A 26,802-nucleotide genomic window follows, 5' to 3' on the forward strand; every position below is an offset into this window, starting at 1 on the left:
ATCCAGCTCACCCCCACCCTGAGATACCTTGGCCTCACCCTCGACCGACATCTTGCCTGGACACCTCACCTCCAGACCATTCAGCAGAAAGCCCATTCCCGCCTCCACCTTCTGAAACTCCTGTCTGGCCTGACATGGGGATTGCATCCTTCTACCATCCTCCACACCTACGAATCCCTCATCCATCCTATCCTCTGTTATGCCAGCGTTGCCTGGATCTCTGCCCCCACCCACTTTTACAAGGCCCTCCAAATCCTTGAACGCCATGTGCTCCGCTCCCTCTCTCAACCTTCACACCCTCCATCTCCTTCATCAGGGCAATTTCCAGCACCTCCCCCTGCTGGGTGACGAACTTCGCCACGACGTCTACTCTTCCTTCCAACTATAACCTGTCCTTGTTCCCCCCCCCCCCTCCCCAGGGCCCCCTTTTTCCTCTCCCCTCCTTCTCCCAGAGTGGATTTTCCTCCTCCCCCCCCTGAGACCCTGCACCCCATACTTGCCTCTTTCCTTCCCACATCCCTCCCTACCCGGCCCTCTTCAGCGCGCCCCCCGCCGATCTCCCCCCTCTCTTCCCCTCCCTCCCTCCTTCCAGTCTCCCTCATCTCCTTGCGCCTGGCAGATCCTCCGTTTTGATCATCGTCAGTGTGCCACGTCAGTGTTGTGTTTAGTGCTGTTTCTCCTGTGCGTCAAGAGGTGTGATTTTTAATTGTGTACTGCCTTGAGGTTCGCCGTCAGTGTTTGTTATGTGCTACCCCATCAGTCGATACTTTTTATGCTCCAGTCATACTGTGCCTTGTGTCCTTTCAACTGCCGCAGTGTGTGGCTTTTTGTGTGCGCTACTTTCAAACAGTTTCTTATCTCCATTTTACAGTCGCCCCTTTTTTTGTCAATTGCCTTCCATGATGTACCCCTTTTTTTATATCTATATTCACCATATTCTCTCCTTTGTATATTTTTCACTGTCTTCTATTGTTTGTTCTATGTCTTTCGGCTGAAGAGCAGCGCATATGCTGCTGCCAGCCCGCCCCGATGGGGAATTGAAATACAATAAAGAAAAAAAAAAGTCGGGCGAAAAGTCTGTAGGCTGCAGAGCAGCGTACTAAGCTGCTGCCAGCCCGCCCTCTTCGGGGGGTGGGGGAATTGAAAATCAATAAAAGAAAAAAAACATGTTGGGCGATCTGGGAGGCAAAATAATTTGCTCCAACTGTACAGAATGTTCTCCATACCAATCGCAAACAGTTGTGGCCCGGTGACATGGGGCACAGTGTTCCATAAAAATGCCGTCGTAGTTTGGGAACATGAAGTCCATGAATGGCTACAAATGGTCTCCACGAAGCCGAACGTAGCTATTTCCAGTCAATGAGCCACTCCATTCCATGGAAATGCAGTCCACACCATTATGGAGCCACCACCGACTTGCACAGTTTCTTATGACAACATGCATCCCTGTCTTCGTGGGGTCTGCGCCACACTCGAACCCTACCATCATCTATTACCAACTGAAGTCGTTACTCGTCTTACCACGCCATGATTTTCCAGTGGTCCGCGAACCAACTGATATGGTCACGGAACGAGGAGAGGCAATTCAGGCGATGTCGTACTGTTAGCAAAGGCACTAGCGTCGGTCGTCTGCTGTCATAGCTTATAACGTCAAATTTCGCCACAGATTCCTAATGGATACGTTCATCGTACGTCCTACATTGATTTCTGCGGTTATTTCACGTAGTGTTGCTTGTCTGTTAACACTGACAACTCCACGCAAACGCCGCTGTTCTCGGTCTTATGCGAAGGCCATCAGCCTGAAATGTGGTATTCTCAGCACACTCTTGACGCTGTGGATCTCGGAATACTGAATTCCCTAACGATTTCCGAAACGGAATGTCCCATGCGTCTAGCTCCAACTACCATCCCGCATTCAGTCTGTTGATTCCCATCATGCGACCATAATCACGTGGGAAACCTTTTCATACGAATCACCTGAGTACGAATGACAGCTCCGGCAATGCATTGACATTTTTTATCTTGTGTACGCGATTCTATCGCCATCTGTAGTGCATATCGCTATCCCATGACTTTCGTCATCTCAGTGTACTTTTTTTGGGCTGAAAATGGTTCAAATGGCTCTGAGCACTATGGGACTTAACATCTGAGGTCATCAGTCCCCTAGAATTTGGAACTACTTAAACCTAACTAACCTAAGGACATCACACACATCCTCGCCCGAGGCAGGATTCGAACCTGGGACCGTAGCGGTCTCGCGGTTCCAGACTGAAGCGCCTAGAACCGCTCGGCCACACCGGGCGGCGTTTGGGCTGACTCCAGCTACACACTGCAAAAACGAAATTGCAGATATCTGCCGAAACGCCTCAGAAAATGCACCTGACGACTCTCAGGAGGGACATCCTGTACATTTTGCATGATCTACGAAAATCTGAGGTCGCTAGGTAGCTTTTAGGGGTCCCAATACACTTATCTGGGGCCCGCCTGTAGTTTGTAGCTTGTCCGGTCGTTTGATGATTTTATATCTGTTCACTGACTGAGAGCAGCTTTTGATCTATTGTTTGATTTCGTATCGGTTCGGTATCGGACTATTTGCAGACAGCATTCCCGGACAACTTACTCCCGATGTTCATGTTTCACTGTAATAACTTCCATATCCGCGTGCCTTAGTGATATGTGTCCTCTCAATCGCTACTGCCACTGTTCAATTCAACTAACTCCTTAAATATATTGTGATGTAAAGGGACCTTGAAAGTAAAGAATTTATGATTAACTCTGGATTTATTATGTCTTGAGTTCGTGAAAAGTTCCCTATGTTAATTTAACATCTGCTCAGAGTACCTCCACATCCACACTACTCACATTTTTGCTAGAGATAGCCATTGCCCTTTTTATTCCGTTCCATAGTGCACAAAATGGTTCAAATGGCTCTGAGCACTATGGGACTTAACTTCTGAGGTCATCAGTCCCCTAGAACTTAGAACTATTTAAACCTAACTAACCTAATGACATCACACACATCCATGCCCGAGGCAGGATTCGAACCTGCGACCGTAGCGGTCGCGCGGTTCCAGACTGTAGCGCCTAGAACCGCTCGGCCCATAGTGCACAATACTAATCACAAAATAAATACTTGTCGTCCCTATTCGCGCCATCGTTTACTCGTCACTTAATCACACTATGAGCTACTAACTGCCTATGCGCGTTTTCTTCAGCCGACAAAAGTTCGTACCAGTCCCTAGCTGACGTACTCCCGCGGAACCTATGATATTGGATCCAGCAGAGACGGGTAAGGGTAAGAGTCGATACTTCGTAGCGGTGTCGATATCTAAGATACAAGTTGCTTCTACAGCTGTCGATGGATATCCATTCACGATAACATGCTGCGTCCTGCCTACCAATATATCTTACACGCGACCACAAATTTTGTTTTATACGTAATATGATTGCAGTTTTTTTAGTAAATGCCGGTGTGATCCCGAATCAAATGCTTTTCGCAAGTCAAGAGATACTGCACGTACCTGATTTCCTTGCTCAATGGTTTTCAGGCCGCCACGTGAGAAAAGTGCTTTTTGAGCTGTTAGTGCCTTCGATGGAAGGAAGATGTGGGTTTAACGTAATTAAAGACGGAGCATAAACTCGGATTGGGGAACGGTGTGCAGGTAAATCAGCAGTGTCCATTTCAAAGGAACCTTCGGCAGGCATTAATTGATTCAGAGAAACCACGGAAAACCTGAATGTGGATGGATGGATAGGTTATTGAGCCCGGTCCTTCCAAATGCGAGACCAGTGTCGTAATCACTGCACCAACTGTCTCGGTAACTTTTTTTAAAAGTTGAAGTGGTGAGCGCTTCCTCACAAACCACGGCTCTATTGCGTGCCTACTTGAGAAGACTGTCAATGGAATGAACTCTTATAAGGCTGTCTCAGTCGCTACCTTGCTATTGGCAAGGAAGAGGAATCACATGGGGCCTGATGTGAGCCAAGGTAGAATGTGGAAATATATTCAGGCAGAATTCGTCAAAATAAGTGTGACTGTGTTGCTGGCAGACTCTTTGTAGCGGAGAAACGTATCAAACACACTCACCTTTAACGTCTCCTCCTGGATTATTTAGTAAGACATGTTCCAAAATGCCAATCTGTAGTTACTTTCACATCTTTTCTCTAGTTTAACAGTAGTATTGTGTCGAACTGTAGCGAAGAAAGTATGTATACGCCCTGCGCTCCCCTCTCGCTCCCAGACTCTGTGGTTTCTCCAGCAACATCGAGGTAGACCCAGACACGTCACCAGATCGTTGTCGCAAATACGTTGAATGGTAAAAGCCACGATTCATGCCACAGCCTCACCTACACTAATGATCACGTAAATGTTAGACACTAATGACATAACGACAAAATACCATTCTTCATTTCTGAGCGGCGTAGCAGACAAACGGAAGTATATTGGTTTGGGGCGCCGTTGGATACAGTACGTAATTACGGCTCCTTCGTGTTAAAGCCAGGCTAAAAGGAACGGCTACATGCAAGAAGTTTCGGAGTACGTCGTACTGCCACTACCTCACGCAATGCCACATATCAAATATCAGTAGAACAAAATGTCTCTGAGCACCACGGAACTTAACATCTGAGGTCATCAATCCCCTAGAACTTAGAGCTACTTAAACCTAACTAACCTAAGGACATCACACACATCCATGCCCGAGGCAGAATTCGAACCTGCGACCGTAGCGGCCGCGCGATTCCAGACTGAAGCGCCTAGAACCGCTCGGCCACACCGGCCGGCCTCAGTAGAACAACGCCAGCGCACTTGACGAGGAACTTGCAAGCCCTTCTCGAAGAACGACTGATACAAGTGCTCCCCTGATCTTCTCTTTCGCGTTAAATGTTGTTCGTCGAACACGTCTGCGATAGGACGATTAGCAATTTCTTCGTCGCTTTTATCGAGCACCACTGTTGATATTTCGTGATCTCTGATAGAAATCGCACTGAGGGAGAAATCCCAGAAACTTAACCAGGCTCTCCTTGATTTCACGATACGTCTCATAGACGCTGTAGCTGCAGCAAAGTGGAGGTGCAGTTTCTATGTGAAGTGGAGACACGAAAATAATGCGTCGTCGAACGGAAAGTACCACATTCTTGGCATTCTTCAGGCCTTCAACTCACTACCTTTTGTTTATTGGCAGTTACGCAAGATGCAAGATATACTGAGACATGATACCCACTACTTGTAACTAGTTACTCTGCTTTGCAGTTAGGCGTGAAGACAGGAAGATCATTCATGCAATGGACGTCGTATGTCTATCCGTTTGACTTAAATGCCACATTAGGAGTGGGGACGGACGTCCCGGTAATACATACTATGAGTAATGCTTGCGAAACTCTGCATCTTCGTTTTTTTCTTACGGAAAACGCCATTAATTCTGTGCAAATCGCTATTAAAAGAAGTCAGATGTTTCTGAGGAAGACAGAAAGAAAGGGAAAGAAGAGACAAAAAGACGAAGGGGAAATAAGAGAGGTGAAGGACGCATTAACTTTGCACACAGGGTGCTCTAAAATTCCCGTTACAAACTTCTAGGGCTTGTAAAGGGGACTGAATAGACAATATTTTAAAGTGGAACCCATGTCCCGAAACGTGCCGTTTCCGTGCTACAGCCGTTTGAAAACATGTTTGCTAGGTAGGTATGCAACAGGGGAGTCATGGAGTCATGGTGGGGGGGGGGGGGGGGGGTTACGTCGGATCGGTTGATGTCATTTGACGTCTATCCTACCTATCTGACCTGGTTCGAGCCTCATTCACGTGTCTGTGAGTGTTAGGACAACATGGCTGAGTTCACATTTGCAGAATATACCTACAAGATTCTTCTCCATGGCGAATTTCACAGTAATGGAAGAGCTGCTCGTCGCATTTTATCAAGATCGTGGTCTCGCGATTCCCGGCGGTGTCAGGGATTTTACCTGCCTCGAGATGACTGGGTGTTGTGTCGTCTTCAAATGGTTCAAATGGCTCTGAGCACTATGGGACTCAACTGCTGTGGTCATAAGTCCCCTAGAACTTAGAACTACTTAAACCTAACTAACCTAAGGACAGCACACAACACCCAGCCATCACGAGGCAGAGAAAATCCCTGACCCCGCCGGGAATCGAACCCGGGAACCCGGGCGTGGGAAGCGAGAACGCTACCGCACGACCACGAGATGCGGGCTTGTGTCGTCTTCATCATCATCGTTCATCCCCATTACGGTCGGAGGAAGGCAATGGAAAACCACCTTCGCTAGGACCTTGCCTAGTACAGCGGTGCGGGTCTGCCGCATCGTCCCCTACTCTCTGTAAAGGAGTATGGGACTTCATCATCATCATATCCACAACGTCCGACTCCATTGCGTACCCTTTTCGCCCAGTTACGCAACGACTTCGAGAAAGAGGTACCTTCACCGTCAGCACGCGTGCTCTTAGCAGACGCCACACACCAGAATTGGAAGAGGCCGCACTGTATCACGCTGTCATCGAATACAGGAGCAATTGCACGTGCAATGGATGTTGCTCCAGCACAGTCTGGTTTGTTCTGCAAGACCAACAACTACACCCATACCACCTCCAAAGGATACAGTCATTAACGCCAATCGATTTTGCACCACGTGTTGAATTTCCTTTTTATTCCTTTGATTATTACTGAGTGCAATTGCAGAAAAAGTGATATAATGGATCACGCCTGATAAATTATTTGTAAAAGTGGTCGCGTTACGAACATGTTTCCAAATGGTTGTAGCATAGAAACGGTACGTTTCCGGACATGGGTTTCAGTTCAAAATATTATCTACTCAGTCCCCTCTACAAGTCGTAGTAGTTTGTAAGGGGAATTTTACAGCACACTATATAAAGTATAGTTATGCACAAAGAGCTTCTACAACGCAGCAAGTTGCAAGTAATTCTAAGTGAAACTCTTCTTCAGGAGAACGCAGTCGGTCGTCAAATTAATTTGATTTATTTAGTTTATACTCATCGAAGCGTTCGTGTCAACAGGACTTACTTAGTACTTTGCTTAGGAAGTGGAATTTATTGTTCGAAGAACTGCAGTTTGTAATAGTCTTTCTCAAAAAATCCAGTATGGCTGAACTGAATAAGTGCGAGCTACGTATGAAAAGAGCAATTAAACAGAATGGACAGTATCCTGAAAGGAGGATATAGGATGAACATCAACAAAAGCAAAAGAGGATAATGGAACGTAGTCGAAATAGATCAGGTGATGCCAAGGGAATTAGATTAGGAAATGAGACACTGAAAGTAGTAAATTAGTTTTGCTTTTTGGGGAGCAAAATAACTGATGATGTTCGAAGAAGCGAAGATTTAAAATGTAGACTGACAATGGCAAGAAAACCATTTCTGAAGAAGAGAAATTTGTTACCTTCGAGTATAGATTTGGGTGTCAGGAAGTGCTTTGTGAAGGTATTTGGATAGAGTGTATGGTAGTGAAATATGGACAATAAACAGTATAGACAAAAAGAGAATAGAAACTTTAGAAATGTGGTGTTACAGAAGAATCCGAAGATTAGATGGGTAGATCACGTTACTAGTAATGGGAAACTAAATAGAATTGGGGAAAAGAGAAATTTGTGGTACAACCTGACAAGAAGAAGGGATCGGTTGATAGGACACATTCTGAGGCATGAAGGGATCATGAATTTGATACTGGAGAGATGTGTGGGGGGTAAAAATCGTAGAGGGAGGCCAAGAGATGAATACAGTAAGCAGATTTAGAAGGATGTAGGTCACAGTAGTAACTCGGAGATGAAGACGTTTGCTCAGAACAGAGTAGCATGGAGAGCTGCATCAAACCAGTCTTTGGCCTGAAGACAACAACAACAACAACAACAACAACGTTTGGAAAAAGACGAATATTTAGAGATCTACATTTGTATGTGTGCTAACTTTCGATAAATTCAGAATTAATATGAATAAAATCCTCTTGCGTGATAATCAGCGTCGCTATGAAACACTAAAATAACTATATAGCCGATGTGATTCTTCAGTTTCTTCCGGCGTATTTCTTGCTCGAACAGTCCACGGGTGTACCGCCGGTCCATAGAGTCCAACGGGCACAACATTTCGGCGATCAGACATGTCGGCGTCAGCGGTCGCTGACGCGCGGGCGCGGACCGCGGAGAGAACGCCTCGCGATGGGAGGGGATTTAATATAGCCGCTCGCCCTCAGCAGCTCAGTTCGTCAGCGTACCTGACGATGGCGACATCTCTGATCGCCGAAATATTGTGCCCGTTGGACACAATGGACCGGCAGCACACTCGTGGACTGTTCGAGCTACATAGCCGATGTTTCGACCATCTGTGCAGGAACCCTCTTCAGGACGATGATGTTAATTATATAAACCGCCTTGTTCCAGCTATCAGATAATAACAGGCGCCACATTCTGGTCATTTTATACATAGTCATCAAGAAGCGTCTGGAAGGGTCGCTTGTCGATAGACTATAGCCTGTGTTATTCTAGCACAGTGGTTCCCAACCTTTCTGAGACCATTACCCCTCAGTACAATCAGATATTTGCTAGTACCTCCGACCATACCGAACTATCAGTTTAATAAGTCATGGTTGCAAAATACTAACACGTATGGAAAAACTGGTTGAAGCCGACCTCGAGGATGATCGGTTTGGATTCAGAGAAATGCAGGAACACACAAGGCAATATCGATTCTACGACCTATCTTGGAAGATAGCTTAAGGAAGGACAAACCTACGTTTATAGCATTTGTAGACGAAAGAAAGCTTTTGACAATACTGACTGGGATACTCTCTTTGAAATTCTGAAAGTAGCATTGGTAATATCTAGGGAGAGAAAGGCTATATACAACTTGTACAGAAACCAGACGGCATTTATAAGAGTGGAGCGGCACGAAAGGGAAGGAGTGGTTGAGCAGGGGGTGAGACAGCGTTGTAGCCTATCCCCGATGTTATTCAAACTGTACATAGAACAAGCAGTAAAGGAGACCAAAGAAAAATTTGTAGTAGGAATTAAAGTTCGGGAAGAAGAAATGAAAACTCTAATGTTTGCTGATGACACTGAAATTCTGTCAAAAATAGTAAAGGACTGGGAAGAGTAGTTGAACGGAATGGACAGTGTCTTGAAAGGAAAATGTAAGATGAACATCAACAAAAGCAAAACAAGGATAATAGAATATAGTCAAATTAAATCAGGGGATGCTAAGGAGATTAGATTAGGAAACGAGACACTTAAAGTAGTAGATGAGTTTTGCTATTTGGGAAGCGAAATAACTGATGATGGCCGAAGTAGAGAGGGTATAAAGTGTAGACTGGCAATGACAAGAAAAGCTTTTCTGAAGAAGAGAAATTTGTTAAAATCGAATATACATTTAAGAGTTAGGAAGTCTTTTCTGAAGGTATTTGTATGGAGTGCTACAGGAGAATGTAGAAGATTAGGTGGGTCGATCACGTAACTATTGAGAGGCACTGAATTGAATTGGGGAGACAAGAAATTTGTGGCACCACCTAAGCAGAAGAAGTGATCGGTTGATAGGACCCATTCTGAGAGGCCAAGGGATCAACAATTTTCTATTGGAGGAAAATGTGGAGGGTAAAAATCGTACAGGGAGACTAAGAGATGAATAGTTAAGCAGACAGAAGGAAGCAGATTGCAGTAGTTATTCGGAGATGAAGAGGTTCGCACAGGATAGAGTAACATGGACGCTGCATCATTCCAGTCTTCGGGATGAAGACCACCACAACAACAACAATAACGTCAACAACCCCCCCCCCCCCCCCCGTCCTATCACCAACACTAGCACGTAACTAAACTTTAAAATCAAAAAGAGTTTTCTTTGAACGCTCATTTTTTTAAAATGACTAAAGGTAAATGAAGAAGGGAAGTGAGAAATGTTCTAAATGCCAGATCTCACATTTGTAATGAGAGTCAAAAATCGAAATGTCTGTTTTCGTGCTTAACTTATTTGTATCCAAAAAAACTGAAAAGATATTGTGACACCACAGAATTATGCTGTCCCCTCGTCACTGCAAAAAATAATGAAGCAAATTAGAGAATAAATAACTTATTGAGAACGTTCAGAGCGCTATACCAAGAAACTGGCTAGTTTTAAGTGCCAATAAGGAAGTTTTTGTTTCAAGTGGCATTAATGCACAGACATGTCGTTTTATTCGTGATAATACGAGTTTAGAAATACAGCAGTATTATTTCAGTTAGTGGAACTGTAGTCAACAAAAATCATTTCGCATTTCTTTTAAATTGCTTAAAAGAGAATAACATAAATTCAAGACAAAAAATCTCTCAGTATTCACGACTCCATTCTTGGGATCAGATCTCGTAAAGTTTACTATAGAACTCCCTGTGCTATTGAGGAAGAAAGAGCAACACCGCCAACAGGTCTTTCTATTTTGCAACTGATCACCGTGACTTGTCTTTCAGATGAAGTACGGCATGGCATACATGTACATCTATTCTGAATACATTGACATCTTTCCAGTTTCTTGTTTCACGGTAAGAATGTTTATTAATGTTGTTGTTGTTGTTGTGGTCTTCAGTCTTGAGACTGATTTGATGCAGCTCTCCATGCTACTCTATCCTGTGCAAGCTTCTTCATCTCCCAGTACCTACTGCAGCCTACATCCTTCTGAATCTGTTTAGTGTATTCATCTCTTGGTCTCCCTCTACGATTTTTACCCTCCACGCTGCCCTCCAAAACTAAATTGGTGATCCCTCGATGTCTCAGAACATGTCCTACCCACCGATCCCTTCTTCTAGTCAAGTTGTGCCACAAGCTCCTCTTCTCCCCAATTCTATTCAGTACCTCCTCATTAGTTATGTGATCAACCAATCTAATCTTCAGCATTCTTCTGTAGCACCACATTTCGAAAGCTTCTATTCTCTTCTTGTCTAAGCTATTTATCGTCCACGTTTCACTTCCATACATGGCTACACTCCATACAAATACCTTGAGAAACGACTTCCTGACACTTAAACCAATACTCGATGTTAACAAATTTCTCTTTTTAAGAAACGCTTTCCTTGCCATTGCCAGTCTACATTTTATATCCTCTCTACTTCGACCATCATCAGTTATTTTGCTCCCCAAATAGCAAAACTCCTTTACTGCTTTAAGTGTGTCATTTCCTAATCTAATTCCCTCAGCATCACCCGACTTAATTCGACTACATTCCATTATCCTCCTTTTGCTTTTGTTGATGTTCATCTTATACTCTCCTTTCAAGACACTGTCCATTCCGTTCAACTGCTCTTCCAAGTCCTTTGCTGTCTCTGACAGAATTACAATGTCATCGGCGAGCCTCAAAGTTTTTATTTCTTCTCCATGGATTTTAATACCTACTCCGAATATGTTACTGTACAAATTGTAAATAGCCTTTCGCTCCCTGTATTTTACCCCTGCCACCTTCAGAATTTGAAAGAGAGTATTCCAATCAACATTGTCAAAAGCTTTCTCTAAGTCTACAAATGCGAGAAACGTAGGTTTGCCTTTCCTTAATCTATTTTCTAAGATAAGTCTTAGAGTCAGTATTGCCTCACGTGTTCCAACATTTCTACGGAATCCAAACTGATCTTCCCCGAGGTCGGCTTCTATCAGTTTTTCCATTCGTCTGTAAAGAATTCGCGTTAGTATTTTGCAGCTGTGACTTATTAAACTGATAGTCCGGTAATTTTCACATCTGCCAACACCTGCTTTCTTTGGGATTGGGATTATTATAATCTTCTTGAAGTCTGAGGGTATTTCGCCTGTCTCATACATCTTGCTCACCAGATGGTAGAGTTTTGTCAGGATTGGCTCTCCCAAGGTTGTCAGTAGTTCTAATGGAATGTTGTCTACTCCGGGGGCCTTGTTTCGACTTAGGTCTTTCAGTGCTCTGTCAAACTCTTCACGCGATACCATATTTCCCATTTCATCTTCATCTACATCCTCTTCCATTTCCATAATATTGTCCTCAAGTACATCGCCCTTGTATAGACCCTCTACACACTCCTTCCACCTTTCTGCTTTCCCTCCTTTACTTAGAACTGGGTTTCCATCTGAGGTCTTGGTATTCATTAATATGGTTCTCTTTTCTCCAAAGGTCTCTTTAATTTTCCTGTAGGCAGTATCTATCTTACCCCTACTGAGATAAGCCTCTACATCCTGACATTTGTCCTCTAGCCATCCCTGCTTAGCCATTTTGCACTTCCTGTCGATATCATTTTTGAGACATTTGTATTCCTTTTTGCCTGCTTCATTTACTGCATTTTTATATTTTCTCTTTTCATCAATTAAATTCAATATTTCTTCTGTTACCCAAGGGTTTCTACCAGCCCTCGTCTTTTTACCTATTTGATGCTCTGCTGCCTTCACTATTTCATCCCTCAAAGCTACCCATTCTTCTTCTACTGTATTTCTTTCCCCCATTCCTGTCTATTGTTCCCTTATGCTCTCCCTGAAACTCTGTACAACCTCTGGTTTAGTCAGTTTATCCAGGTCCCATCTCCTTAAATTCCTACCTTTTTGCAGTTTCATCAGTTTTAATCTACAGTTCATAACCAATAGCTTGTGGTCAGAGTCCACATCTGCCCCTGGAAATGTCTTACAATTTAAAACCTGGTTCCTAAATCTCTGTCTTACCATTATGTAATCTATCTGATACCTTTTAGTATCTCCAGGCTTCTTCCATGTATACAGCCTTCTTTTATGATTCTTAAACCAAGTATTAGCTATGATTAAGTTATGCTCTGCGCAAAATTCTACCAGGTGGCTTCCTCTTTCATTCCTTAGCCCCAATCCATATTCATCTACTATGTTTCCTTCTCTTCCTTTTCCTACTGATGAATTACAGTCACCCATTACTATTAAATTTTCGTCTCCCTTTACTACCTGAATAATTTCTTTTATCTCATCATACATTTCATCAATTTCTTCGTCATCTGCAGAGCTAGTTGGCATATAAACTTGTACTACTGTAGTAAGTGTGGGCTTCGTATCTATCTTGGCCACAATAATGCGTTCACTATGCTGTTTGTAGTAGCTTACCCTTACGCCTATTTTTTTATTCATTATTAAACCTACTCCTGCATTACCCCTATTTGATTTTGTATTTATTACCCTGTATTCACCTGACCAGAAGTCTTGTTCCTCCTGCCACCGAACTTCGCTAATTCCCACTATATCTAACTTTAACCTATCCATTTCCCTTTTTAAATTTTCTGACCTACCTGCCCGATTAAGGGATCTGACATTCCACGCTCCGATCCGTAGAACGTCAGTTTTCTCTTTCTTTCTCCTGATAGCGATGTCCTCTTGAGTAGTCCCCGCCCGGAGATCTGAATGGGGGACTATTTTACCTCCAGAATATTTTACCCTAGAGGACGCCATCATCATTTAATCATACAGTAAAGCTGCATGCCCTCGGGAAAAATTACGGCTGTAGTTTCCCCTCGCTTTAAGCCGTTCGCAGTACCAGAACAGCAAGGCCATTTTGGTTAATGTTACAAGGCCAGATCAGTCAATCATCCAGACTGTTGCCCCTGCAACTACTGAAAAAGCTGCTGCCCCTCTTCAGGAACCACACGTTTGTCTGGCCTCTCAAGTTGCACCTGCGGTACGGCTATCTGTATCGTTGAGGCACGCAAGCCTCCCCACCAACGGCAAGGTCCATGGTTCATGGGGGGAGGTTATTAATGTAGGAATATTTATTTGAGATGGATGAGTATGAGACACTTCGGTCATACGGTTTTTGGAGATCTTACACGCCTGCACTGACAACGATGTTTCAGCAGCATCTTTAAAATCAAACAAAACATCTGTATGCATTGGAATTATGTAGAATGGTTTCATAGCTTTAAGGCTGATTCAGCAGCCTTGTATAAATATTGAGGAATAATTTCTCTATAATTGTAAAATCTCTCTCCCAGCTGAAAGAGCTGTGCCCATTACCAACAGCTTATCTCTTCAGACCATTCCTGGCTAAATGAAGGAGACCTGGACGCTCGGCACTTGGTACTCCACTGGGAAGCATTGCTTGCCTCTAGTATCTATAAACAGGCCCTGTACTTGGCATAAAGACTATGCGCCATCTAGTAATGAATGTCTGAAACATTTTCTGCGTGACTGGGCACTTGGAACCACTCTAGGGACATACAGCAGAGTACCGAGAACACAATAGCATTGAAAACTACTAAAGAGTCAATGACACAATTGGTACTGCTTATTTCTAGCAACCTGTTGTTATAGCAGTGTATTGCGAGTGCTGCCTCAAACTGCTTCTCAGAAGAGAAAGCTAACTATCCACTTTGAGGGCATACACTTGTTACAAAGGATGCTTCCTGTACACCACTCTTTCCGTAACATTTACTTCATGCACAACCTGCGCCCCATTTGAAAATCAACCAAGTTAAAATGTTTGCTTTACTCTTACTATTTCTAAATCACTTGGTTGTTGGACTCCTTACTTCTGAAATCTTAGAAGGTGGAAGACTTCAAGCTGCCAATGCTTTGTATTTGACCACTGCCACTACTACTACTACTTCTAATAATAATAATAATAAATTCATTTATTGTTGCGAAGTGAATCGTGAAACAAGTCTCTGAACTACTGCGGGAACTACTCACAACACGAAGAAGGGATTTTCAGGAGATGTTTCAGCGTATGTGATATACATGTCTCGGTTTTACTGTCGTAGATGCAGGGTAAAAAGCACAAAGCTTGTGTGTAGTGGGTAGACTATGTGAGGGAGACATTAACGCATTCTTTCATAAACTGTAACCTTCACAACAGTGTGCCACATGTATTTGAAAAAAAAAATGTAATCATTAGTAAGTTACGTAATCAAACAATGTTCGGGCACAGTGGCCAGAGAAGTAGCCATGAACGTGTGAGTTGTGCTTTGTGAATGTCTGTATGCTTTCTATTTCCGAAGAAGGCATTTTGGCAGTAAACTTAAATGTTTAGGACTCTTTTGATTGTGCCTGTCTGCAACTCTGTGGCTTCTATATGTGGTGAGTGGTAATCTGTCCTTTTCACAATGTTGTAGTTAACTCATGGAATCAATATTAGTCTTATGAAATAGTAATAATTGTAATGATCTTTAAAAACATAATTGTGTGCTTCTCAATCTGCCAAATTAAAACGTTAGCAACAGAAAATGTGCGCGCGAAATATCTTGGAACAACAAAATTGCGCTTGAACATAAAGTGATGTATTAAACAGGATAATGTGGAAGTAATCATGCAGTCACCTATAACGTAAAATTTGGGTAGTGACAAAAACAAAACAAAAACTGTTCTTAAGACCTAGATTTCGTAGCTTAGATATCATTCGAAATATGTTCACATTTCACAGATTTTGGTAAAGAAAAGACACTGACGATAGTACAGAGGTGCTAAACGTGTTTTAGGTACATGACCTTATATCCAATAATTTTAATAGCAAATACAAAAGCAGAATGTCCACAATAGAACTGAATTCTTTTGTTTTTACCCCTCCAAAAATTCCATTTTACCACTCATGGAGCAATTACTCCTCAGATGGCTGTCCAGCACGCGCGGCCCGTGGAACTGAGGTCGCTAACAACCAGGCCGTTAACATCTCGGAGCTATTCTCCCTGTTCATGCTGATGGCGCGTTTCACTATTTGCGTAGCTCCACTTGTCACAAAATCTCTGTTTAGTAATGGGCCTATAGCTAAGACTATCAACATCTTGCAGGAGCAAATATCGCTATACGCCTGGAAGCCAGAGTTCCGTACCCTTGCTGTTGGCAGAGGTACGTGGACGACATGTTCGTCATGTGGCGCCATGGAGAACCAGAACTACGGAAGTTTCAGCAGTACCTGAACAAACGAAAAAAAAAAAAAACGCTTTGGAAATGGATGACGGCATGATCCTTTGCCAGATTATGGAAATATGGAGAACACCTAGCGGTAAACTTGGATACAAGGTATATACTGTAAACCGACACACATCACCATGCAGAGTCGCATCATCATCAGCAACAAATAACGCGGTGCTATGTACGCCGACAACCCAAGCTCACCGGGAAGCGACACATAATCTACAACATGAGCTAAACGATCTTGGAAAACATTCCATTAGAATAGATATTGCAATAAAATATGAGATACAGCCAAGACAAAACGAAGAAACAAGAGAGCAGCTCCCTGTTGCACGCTCACCTTACATAAAAAGCAACAGCGAGCACGTACACTAGATGCTGCTCCACGGAGAAATTAGGCTCATGTTTTAGAGTGACCGCAAAATCCGAAATTTGGTGAGGCCTACGAAGGATACCGTGGATGCTCTCACCCTGCAAGGGTTTAACTGCTGAGTCGCCTACGTTGGCGATACCAGGAGTTCGATTAGCAGTCACGTGTCGGACGGTGAAAGTTGTGTATGACAGAGCGGCAACACAACAAACCAGTAGTAGCCGGGCATCACCTGGAATACGGCCCACCCATCAGTTTTCAAGAAGCCCATGTACATGCTTGGTAGCCACAGCTGTAGCAGCAGAAAATGAGGGAGGCTATCGAAATAATAAAAGTCCCAAGGAGCATGAAAAAGGAGAACGTATACAAGTTGTCGACGGCCTGGGCCGTCAGTGACCCCTGTCCAACACGTCGTGTTTGTTCAACGATCAGCAGCTCCACAAGAACCGGGCTTACCAGCAAAAACAAAGAACTGCCGTAGTGACGTTTTGCCAAGCAGTTTATAGTGCCAATTCGCTATTGTCTTTGTCCCGAAACCTTGCAGAAAATCGAAAGAGATCCTGGTCGTATGTAAAGTATGCTAGCGCCAAGACAGAATCAATGCCTTCTCTGTGCGATAGCAATGGAAATGCTATCGATGACAGTGCTGCCAAAGCAGAGTTACTAAACAACAGACTTGCGAAATTCTTTCACCAAAGAAGACGAAGTACGTATTTCACAATTCGAATCAAGACTAGCTACCAACATGAGTAACTTAGAAGTAGACACCCTCGGAGTAATGAAACAGCTTAAATCACTTAATAAAAGCAAGTCTTCCGTTCCAGACTGTACACCAATTAGGTTCCTTTTAGAGTATGCTGATGCAATAGCTCCGTACTTAACAATCATATACAACCGTTCTCTCGACAAACGACTGGAAAGTTGTACAGATCACACCAATATTCAGAAAAGACAGCAGCAGTAATTCACTAAATTACAGGCTCATATCATTAACGTCGATATGCAGCAGGGTTTTGGAACATTATTGTGTTCGAACATTATGAATTATCCCGAAGAGAACGGTCTACTGACACACAGTCAACACGGATTTAGTCCGTCCCCGGTAGCTGAGTGGTCAGCGTGACAGACAGTCAATCCTAAGGGCCCGGGTTCGATTCCCGGCTGGGTCGGAGATTTTATCCGCTCAGGGACTGGGTGTTGTGTTGTCCAAATCATCATCATTTCATCCCCATCGACGCGTAGGTCGCCGAAGTGGCGTCAACTCGAAAGACCAGGCGAATGGTCTACCCGACGGGAGGCCCTAGCCACACGACATTTCATTTCAACACGGATTTACAAAATTTCGTTCTCGTTAAACAAAACTAGCTCTTTACTCACACGTAGTATTGAGTGCTATTGACAAGGGATTTGAGATTGATTCCGCATTTTTGTAGATTTCCAGAAGGCTTTTGATACAGTACCTCACAAGCGGCTTTTAGTCAAATTGACTGCTTATAGAATATCATCTCAGTTATGCGACTGAATTCGTGATTTCCTGTCAGAGATATCACAGTTCATAGTAACTGAAGGAAAGTCATCGAGCAAAGCAAGAGCGATTTCTGACGTTATAGCCCCTCTGCTGTTTCTTATCTATACAAACGATTTAGTTGTTTGCAGATAATGCTGTCCTTTATCGTCTAGTAAGTTCATCAGAAGATCAAAACAAATTGCAAGACGATTTAGAATCTGTATGGTGCGAAAATCGGCAATTGACCATAAATAATTAAAAGTGTGAGGTCTTCCACATGAGTGCTAAAACGAACCCGTCAGACTTCGGTTACGCTATAAATCAGTCAAATCTAAAGGCAGCAAATTCAACTAAATACCTAGAATTACAACTAGGAACAATTTACATTGTAAAGTACACAAAGATAAAGTTGCGGTGAAGGCGAACCAAAGGTTGTCTTTATTGGCAGAACATTTAGAAGATGCAAATACTAAAGAGACTGCCTGCACTGCACTTGTCCATCTTATTTCGGAGTTCTGCTACCCGGCGTGGGCTCCTTACCAGACAGGATTAATGGAGTACACCAAGAAAGTTCAAAGAAGAGCAGCACGTTTTTTATCACCAAGAAATCGCAGAGAAAGTGTCACTGACATGATGCAGGAATTGGGGTGGACATCATTAAAACGAAGGCGTTTTTTGCTGCGGAGGAATCTTCTCACGAAATTTAAATCACCAACTTTCTCCCCCGAATGCGAAAATATTTTGTTGACGCCGACCTACAAAGGGATAAAAGATCATCATAACCAAATAAGGGGAATCAGAGGTCGCACAGAAAGATATAGGTGTCCATTTTTCTTCTGCATGCTGTTAGAGATTGGAACAATAGAGAATTATTGTGAAGGTGGTTCCACAAGCCCTCTGCCAGGCATTTAAGTGTGATCTGCAGAGTATTCGTGTAGATGTAGAGGTAGAAATAATCACCTATATTCTTGAGTACCACAACCAAATTAGGCCGCCTTACTACATGACGCAAACTATACTTCAGTAGAACAACCAATAGCCTGCCGTACAGCCATCCATCCGCAAGCATTTTGACTTCTGTCTGTCCAGTGACATGCCAGAATGTGGCGTCGGCTGTCACTTAATAACTGAAATCCGTCGTCCTGAAGAGGGCCATTCCAAAGATGGATCGGAACGTAGTCTGTATAATAATTATTGCAGTGCCAGACGAGAAAACATTAAAGACATTCGTGTTGGCACTGTACTGAGTCCTAGCATGCCTAGATTTACTTCTGGATGAGGTCGTTCAAATGGCTCTAAGCACTATGGGACTTAACATCTGAGGTCATCAGTCCCCGAGACCTAGAACTACTTAAACCTAACTAACCTAAGGACATCACACACATTCATGCCGGAAGCAGGATTCGAACCTGCGACCATAGCAGCAGCGCGGTTCCGGACTGAAGTGCCTAGAACCGCTTGGCCACAGCAGCCGGCTTGTCCAAATTGTTGCAGATTTTGAAATGATAACTCAAGATGACTGAAGTGCATACTGCCTCCACGTGGAGAAACTTGAAAGACAGTACTGGATTAAGGATGGGATTACTGAAGACATACTAGAGTACTTTGCCAAGGGCATCATGAATTTCTGCAGTGACAGCTGGACTGTGAATGATCCAAACTTCAACAACAGAACATTGATCATGTGTTGTGATGGTGATGGTGAAATGCTATGAAGTGGCAAAAAAGAATTGCTATCAAATGAACGCAGAAGCACTAAAACTTTTGAAAAGAATGAGCTGATTCGAGAGTTTATTTGATTTTATGTGTTTATTTGGTATCTAATTAATCTGCTATAATTTTATAATTTGTATTACACTGAGGAAACTTAAGATTATAATATTACGTATTCTGGGAGGTATATGCTGTTTTATGGCTGGGCAGGCCGCTGCAGTTGCTCCACGCAAGCCAAGTAAAAGGATATCAGCAAAAGACCAGATGTGAAGAAAACCCTGGTATGGGGAGTTTGGACAATGCATCGATCATTTAAGATGGCTGGCTATGCTCAACCAATGGTGGGCTTTGAGACAAACTGTAAGAAGGCTTCTTACAGCTTTGTGAGAATCTACAGTCAAATATTAATGCAAATCTGAATACAATGGTGATCCCTGAAAAATGAGTAACATCCGGTGACACAACAATAATTTCAAAAGTCTTAAAACTACAGAGGTTGGCTCTGAGCACTATGGGGCTTAACATTTGAGGTCATCAGTCCCCTAGAACTTAGAACTACTTAAACCTAACTAACCTAAGGACATCACACATATCCATGCCCGAGGCAGGATTTGAACCTGCGATCATAGCGGTCGCGCGGTTCCAGACTGAAGCGCCTACAGAAGTTAATATTTCACAGTGAATAAACATTTACACAATGGATCTCTGAATTAACAACTTTTAATTTCATCATGTGATTGCAACAAATAGCTCAGATGAAAGCAGTGCACAACAGCCATCATTTCAGAAAGCTTTGTATCTGTATCTATTTTATTTCTTGATTAATTATGTCTTTCATATATATTTTTGTTATGCAAATGTTGGTCAGAACATCGTATTCTCCGCATTTACACAGCAAATGAACACAGCATCTATATCTCATATTTTGTCATACTTGTGTATTTATTTAATGAATTGTTTAATATTTTGCCAGTAACTTTATTCAAATGTTGATTGAAAGTGCTACTAAAAATGTTCTAATTTAAAAGTGATCAGTAGTGTATGTTAGTGGATGCCACAACTCAAAATAGAATCAAAAGATGCTTCTGTCAAGAATGCATAAATAATAGATTAAACAAAATTTAATGAGAGTTCACTGTAATTTAATGTGAACACACTTGCACATTTCTTTATTTAAATATTGTTGTAATATATTAGTGTAGTACGGGGAGTGGTCATGTTGAATGAAATCATGTAGGATGTAAGAGTGATGTATTTTTGGTGAGGAAGGCTTCAGCCAATGGAAAAGCAGACAGTAGCAGAACATTATAGGAGTTATAGGAGTCAAGTGGAGCCTGGGACATTTGAGTGACAAGCTCAAGGGAGTGATTCTCCACACTTTTACATTTGCGTTGGAAGAAGGCAGACCTGTCTGAGGTAATGTGTGTGATTTTGTCGTATAGGTGAATGATTTTGGGCAGTGAATGGTTGATACTTCTGAAGGGGCTTTACAGTTTGAGAAGTCTGAATGTGCTCCAGAACAGAACTATAACTTTTGCCGCTTGATTTACAGAACTGAGAACAGAAGGTGTAAGAGATACTATTCTTTGTATCGCGTGTGTCAGTTTGTGAATCATCATGTTGAACACTGAACTGTTTTGAGCTGATGAATATTCTGTATATTGTGACCACTAAGTGGACTTACTTTTCACATATATTTTATGACTATTTAGTTTGGGGTTATTGCTGCCATTCTCATAATGATCTTAACGTAATTTCACTGTATTTGATAAGATATTTTTGTCTGTATTTTAACTTAATATCATAGGACCACTTTCTGTTTGTTTGAGATGTCCTTTCTTGAATAAACATTATTCAGCATAATTCTCTGTGGACTGCGTCAATTACAGACATTAGAATAGAACGCTTATTATTAAATTATTCTTGTAACTTTTATTTTGTATTTCTGCATGTTTTATCAGTTCACAATTCTAGTCAATGCATAGAATGTTTGACCAAAGGATCACAGCCATAGGTCATTATTTGCAGCAATTCAGTTGCGAGGCATGAAAGCAGACATGTGCGGCTCGACCTTATGAGCAGATTGAGCTATTCTTTTTAAACAGAGTGGTGCATAGCAACTAGTACAAGTAATCACAGGTAGACACTACTGGTCTGCTCATATTGGATGCTGTCAGCAAGAGCAACTACTCAGCAATAACCGTTAGGTACCATTAGAGATTCCGACAGGGAACGAAGCACCAGTGTATCGAAGGCCATACAGAATACCAAGTTTGCTGTGACCAGTTTTGGAAGACTTAATGATTCAACAACTGGCTGGTGGAATAATAGAAGAGAGTAATAGCCCCTGAGACCAGGGAAAGTGATTGTGCCCAAGAAGTCTATGGGTGGTTCAAAGAAGTACCACTGTTGCTGCAGTTACCACCACTCGAATAGTAGGATTATAGCAGATGCCTAACCAGTTCCAAACATCACAGAGATGATAGATAACCTAGGGCAAACCCAGAACTTCTCAGCAATGGACTTACAGAGTGGATACATTAATTAGAAGTGGCTGTGGAGGATAGACCGAAAATGGTGTTTTCTGCATCCAGCGACACAACCAAAATACACCGAAGAGCCAAAGAAACTGGTACACCTGCCTAATATTGTATATGACCCCCATGAGCATGCAGAAGTGCTGCAACTTGATGTGGCATGGACTCGTCTAATGTCTGAAGTAGTGCTGGAGGGAACTGACACCATGAACCCTTCAGGGCTGTCCATAAATCCGTAAGAGTATGAGGGGCCAGAGATTCTTCTGAACAGCATGTTGCAAGGCATCCCAGATATGCTCAATAATGTTCATTTCTGGGGAGTTTGGTAGCAAGCAGGAGTGTTTAAACTCAGAAGAATGTTCCTGCAGCAACTTTGTAACAATTCAGGACGTGTGAGGGTGTTGAATTGTCCTACTGGAATTGCCCAAGTCCGTCAGAATGCACAATGGACATGAATGGATTTAGCAGATCAGACAAGTTGCTTAAGTACCTCTCACCTGTCAGAGTCATATGTAGATGTATCAGGGGTCCCATATCACTCCAACTGCACACACTCCACACTCGTACAGAGCCTCCACCAGCTTAAACAGTCCCCTGCTGACATGCAGGATCCATGAATTCATGATGTCTCCATACCCATAAACATCCATCCTCTTGATACAATTTGAAATGAGACTTGTCTGACTAGGCAACATGTTTTCTGTCATCAACAGTCCAATGTCAGTGTTGATGGGCTCAAGCGAGGTGTAAAGCTTTTTGTTGTGCAATCATCAAAGGTATACGAGTGGGCCTTCAGCTCCGAAAGCCTGTATTGATAATGTTTCATTGAATGGTTCACAAGCTGACACTCATTGATGGCCCAGCATTGAAATCTGCAGCAATTTGCAGAAGGGTTGCGCTTCTGTCATGTTGAACAATACTCTTCAGTTGCCATTGGTCCCATTGCTGCAGGATCTTTTTGGGGCTGTAGCAATGTTGGAGATTTGATGTTTTACTGGATTCCTGATATTTACGATACACTCGTGAAATGATCATACTGGAGAATCCCCACTTCATCGCTACCTCAGAAATGCTGTGTCCCATCACTCATGCGCTGGCTATAGCACCACATTCAGGTTCACTTAAATCTTGATAACCTGCAATTGTAGCAGCAGTATCCACTCTAACAACTGCACCAGACACTTATTGTCTTATATAGCCATTGCCAACTGCAGTGCCATATTCTGTCTGTTTACATCTCTCTGTATTTGAATATGCATGCATATACCAGGTTATTTCACACTTCTGTGTAGAAGTACGCCTTTTGGGTTGAAGAATGCTCTGGCAACATTCAAACAGTTGCTGGATGGAACATTGAAAAGACTGAAATCACATCAGTGTCTAGCATTTTTTCAAGAAATATGTGAGAGCATAGTCAATGCCTGAGGGAGGTATTCAAGGGATTACAAGCAGCCCATTTGATCCTCAGTGAGGGAAAATGTCATTTTGCACTGGAGGAAGTTAGCTTTTTGGGTCATATCACTAATAAGGATGGTTTAAGAACTGATCCTAGATTAGTGCAAACAATAAAAGATTTACATCACCAGGAACAACCAAAGAGTTGCTTTACATAAAACCACACCTTCTTAGGGTTCTAAGTTAGATCAGAAATCAAAATTTTACTTTCAAATGTTTGTATGAGGCAATTCATTTAACACAGCATGGCTATTAATGTTGTTGACATTGTTGGTGATTTACTAAAATCTCTCTAAAAACAAAGGAAGACAATGGTAGTCAAATTTGCCTATTACTTGTGTGTTTTTGAAATAGATCATATGATCATAATTTATTACAGTGCATACTGCAACAGCTTTTTCAATTTGTTTACATCTTCAGCTTACAATATTAGTAAGCTGATCCTTGGAAAGCCTTTCTGAATCAACATGGATTTAATCTTTGATATGATGTGGGAAAATTAATAGATTGATGTAATATTTGGTGTCTGAACTGACCCTATGACTGTATCAACATGAATCCAGTATAGCCTGCATAGGATATGGTGGACAATGCACAGTGACCAGTTTTCATCCAAAGCTCTAGGCGAGTTCCTTCCTTTGCTGGAAAGGGAGGCTGGTAAGTGTTTTCCAACATTTGGCAAGTCATCAATGGCAGAATTCATGGGCATGCCCTGCAGTCTTTCTCATATGATTTTACAGAAACTATTTGATAAAAAAATTTCACTTTTACTTTACTTATAGCTTTATATGTCAGGTTTATGATGCTGTGTCCATCACTTCATTAATGGGCATGGTTATTGTGATATTTATGTGGAAGTAAGACACTGCACAAAATTCAGAAAAGTGTGCAATGAAAAACAGAGGTTACTGTGATTTTGCGTTTGTTGCATATTACATAATATGTTGTTGCATATGAAATTCAGCTAACATATTGATTTTTTCTAGACTTGGCTAGAGGTATCTATCTGTCACCAATAATTTGTGATTGCACTGCACCAGTGATAAAGCCAGAGTGAAATACTGGTATTCACAACATTCCTCACATTTCATAAATGGTTTCAGATATCGAAATGAGATTTCAGAAAATGATAGGAGGTAAAGAGGAGAGTATTTTACTATTTTGTTATTATGTAAATCTTCATTATATACTATGACATTCCAATAGCTACAGACTTTTTTGATGAAAGAATGTAATTTTTAAGGGGCATCGATAGCTCATGAAATGAGAAATGTGGTGGGTTTTAAATTCCACTGTGTTTTGGCAGAAGAAGCAAAATTTATCATGGCAAACAGAGAAATGTGTAGGTTTTACTTAAAATTCGCCATTCATCACACTTCTCTGAAAGTCACAAATGGTTAATAAGCCAGCCAAAAATAAATTGTTGCATTTCTGGCAGAAATCTTTTTTAGATACTAACAAAAGCAGAGCTGACAGCAGATCTTTTTGAATGGTCACCACACAAGTGTGGGTGTCGAGGGGCCCCACTTAATATTTCCAAAAAAAGTGAGTGTATGCTACAGTTTAGAATGGCACTTCCTCTCCAGCGCTCAGCATTTCACCTACAATGCCTGCCCATAACTCCAAATATATTACGCTCCTCAAACATGTCCTGCCATCTGCAATTCTACCAGCCATGGCATTGTGCATGGACTATAAACCACCAGACCTGCAAGTGGAAGATATATGGACATAATTATATATGTAACGTTGCCCACATCCAGTGAGGGTGCATGCATGGGAAAGCTAATGATATCACATACTGGTGATGTGAACATCCATAGAAGGCAAATTAAGGCTACCCAGTGCCTAACTCAGTTTAAGATTCAATTATCTGACTTCATCTCTTCAAGTGAACTACAACTGGCCCTACTGTTTACCTGGAATGATTTAGACTTGTGTTGCACAGTGATTCTGCTTATGAGCATGTGGTTTCCAGACCACAAAACTTATTGGGACTTTGCTTGACATTATAATTCCAGTATGTGTATATAATAATGTAACAGTGCTTGGACTTATATAAATTTCTATCAGGAACTGTTGCTTATATTATTCTTAGCAAGGACTATTATTGTTTGATTTGTGGACTAATCAAAAATCTAATCTTTTTTTACAGTGAGTTTATTTGTGTTTCAAAAATTCATTGATGACCCTAAAGTGATAGTTACAATAATTATGAAGCATATTTGACCAAAACACCTATCAGTGATGTAAACCATTGCTTCCCCTGTTCGATAAAGAAATGTTTTGTTAGCACATTTGGAAAGATGAAGCAAATTACATATAACTGCATTAAAGCTCAATATATCAAAGAATGGTGCAGTTATTATCATTGTACTCTAAGGATTTCTTTAAATTAACACATACGGTCAACACTCATTAATAGCCCTTGGTAGTTTACCAGCAGATTTTGCCTTTGATGAAAAACAATAGGACCTACTCAAATCCAATTGTAAATAATTCATTAACCGTAATGCATTTCTTTCTGTTTCAGTGTTTGACTCTTCAACAAAAGTACCAAAAGGCATTATAACAGGTGGTGGTACTGACCTTGGAGTTTTTGATGAATGCATTGACATACAAGGAATAAAAACACAGACTGGCAAATTTGATGGGCAGCACTGTCTTGCTGATATCACATTTTCGAATGAGCTACACGCAAGACAAAATAAAAACAATAATGGGACTCTAAGCAGGATAGTAAGTGTGTGCTGACATTATTATTTCATGTGCTAAAATTTCACCTAAAATATTCGAAAAATATCATAGTGCTTCTGGTGAAACTATTAATAATGATGATAATGTTGGTGGTAATTATGATGATGATCAGTGATGAGACTGGTTTAGACTCATGACATTCAGCTCTTTAGTGCTGCTCCTACAACCTTTTGAGACGAGTGGTGTTAAAAATAGTAAAATAATAAAAAATGTAACAAGAATTAAAATATAACAACTTCCTAAAAATCGTGTATTCGTGCAAACCCCCCCCCCACACACACACACACATGTTTCAATTATATAAGTGAGTTTACTGTTGCCACTCCCCACTCATTACATCATTCATTCATTCACACATAGTGTTCCATAAATCCTGCCATGAAGGGCAGAGTTGAGGATGTAGAAAGAGTCAAGTTATGCATTGACAGACAGAACCAGCATTTGCAGGCTCCATCTTTGAAACATACTAACAACAAAATACAACTAGCACAAATCCATTCACACTGATATTTATGGGACTTATTACTAGATTGCTTTACACATAAATCAGAAGAAACTTAGCTCTGTGACAACAGCCACAATTCCCCCTCTTACTACTCTGCCTTATATCTAA

General features: G+C 41.8%; 1 protein-coding gene across 1 annotated transcript in view; it reads left to right on the top strand.

The window, feature by feature from the left end:
• The window catches only part of LOC126457681 (nose resistant to fluoxetine protein 6-like), a 621,246-nt gene that overhangs the window by 423,105 nt on the left and 171,339 nt on the right, over positions 1-26,802 (top strand). The window contains exon 2 of the mRNA XM_050094185.1: positions 25,966-26,171. Within this exon, the coding sequence (XP_049950142.1) occupies positions 25,966-26,171 (206 nt within the window). The remainder of the gene's footprint in view (positions 1-25,965; positions 26,172-26,802) is intronic.

Source organism: Schistocerca serialis, chromosome 2 (assembly GCF_023864345.2).
Source record: "Schistocerca serialis cubense isolate TAMUIC-IGC-003099 chromosome 2, iqSchSeri2.2, whole genome shotgun sequence".
Taxonomy (NCBI): domain Eukaryota; kingdom Metazoa; phylum Arthropoda; class Insecta; order Orthoptera; family Acrididae; genus Schistocerca; species Schistocerca serialis.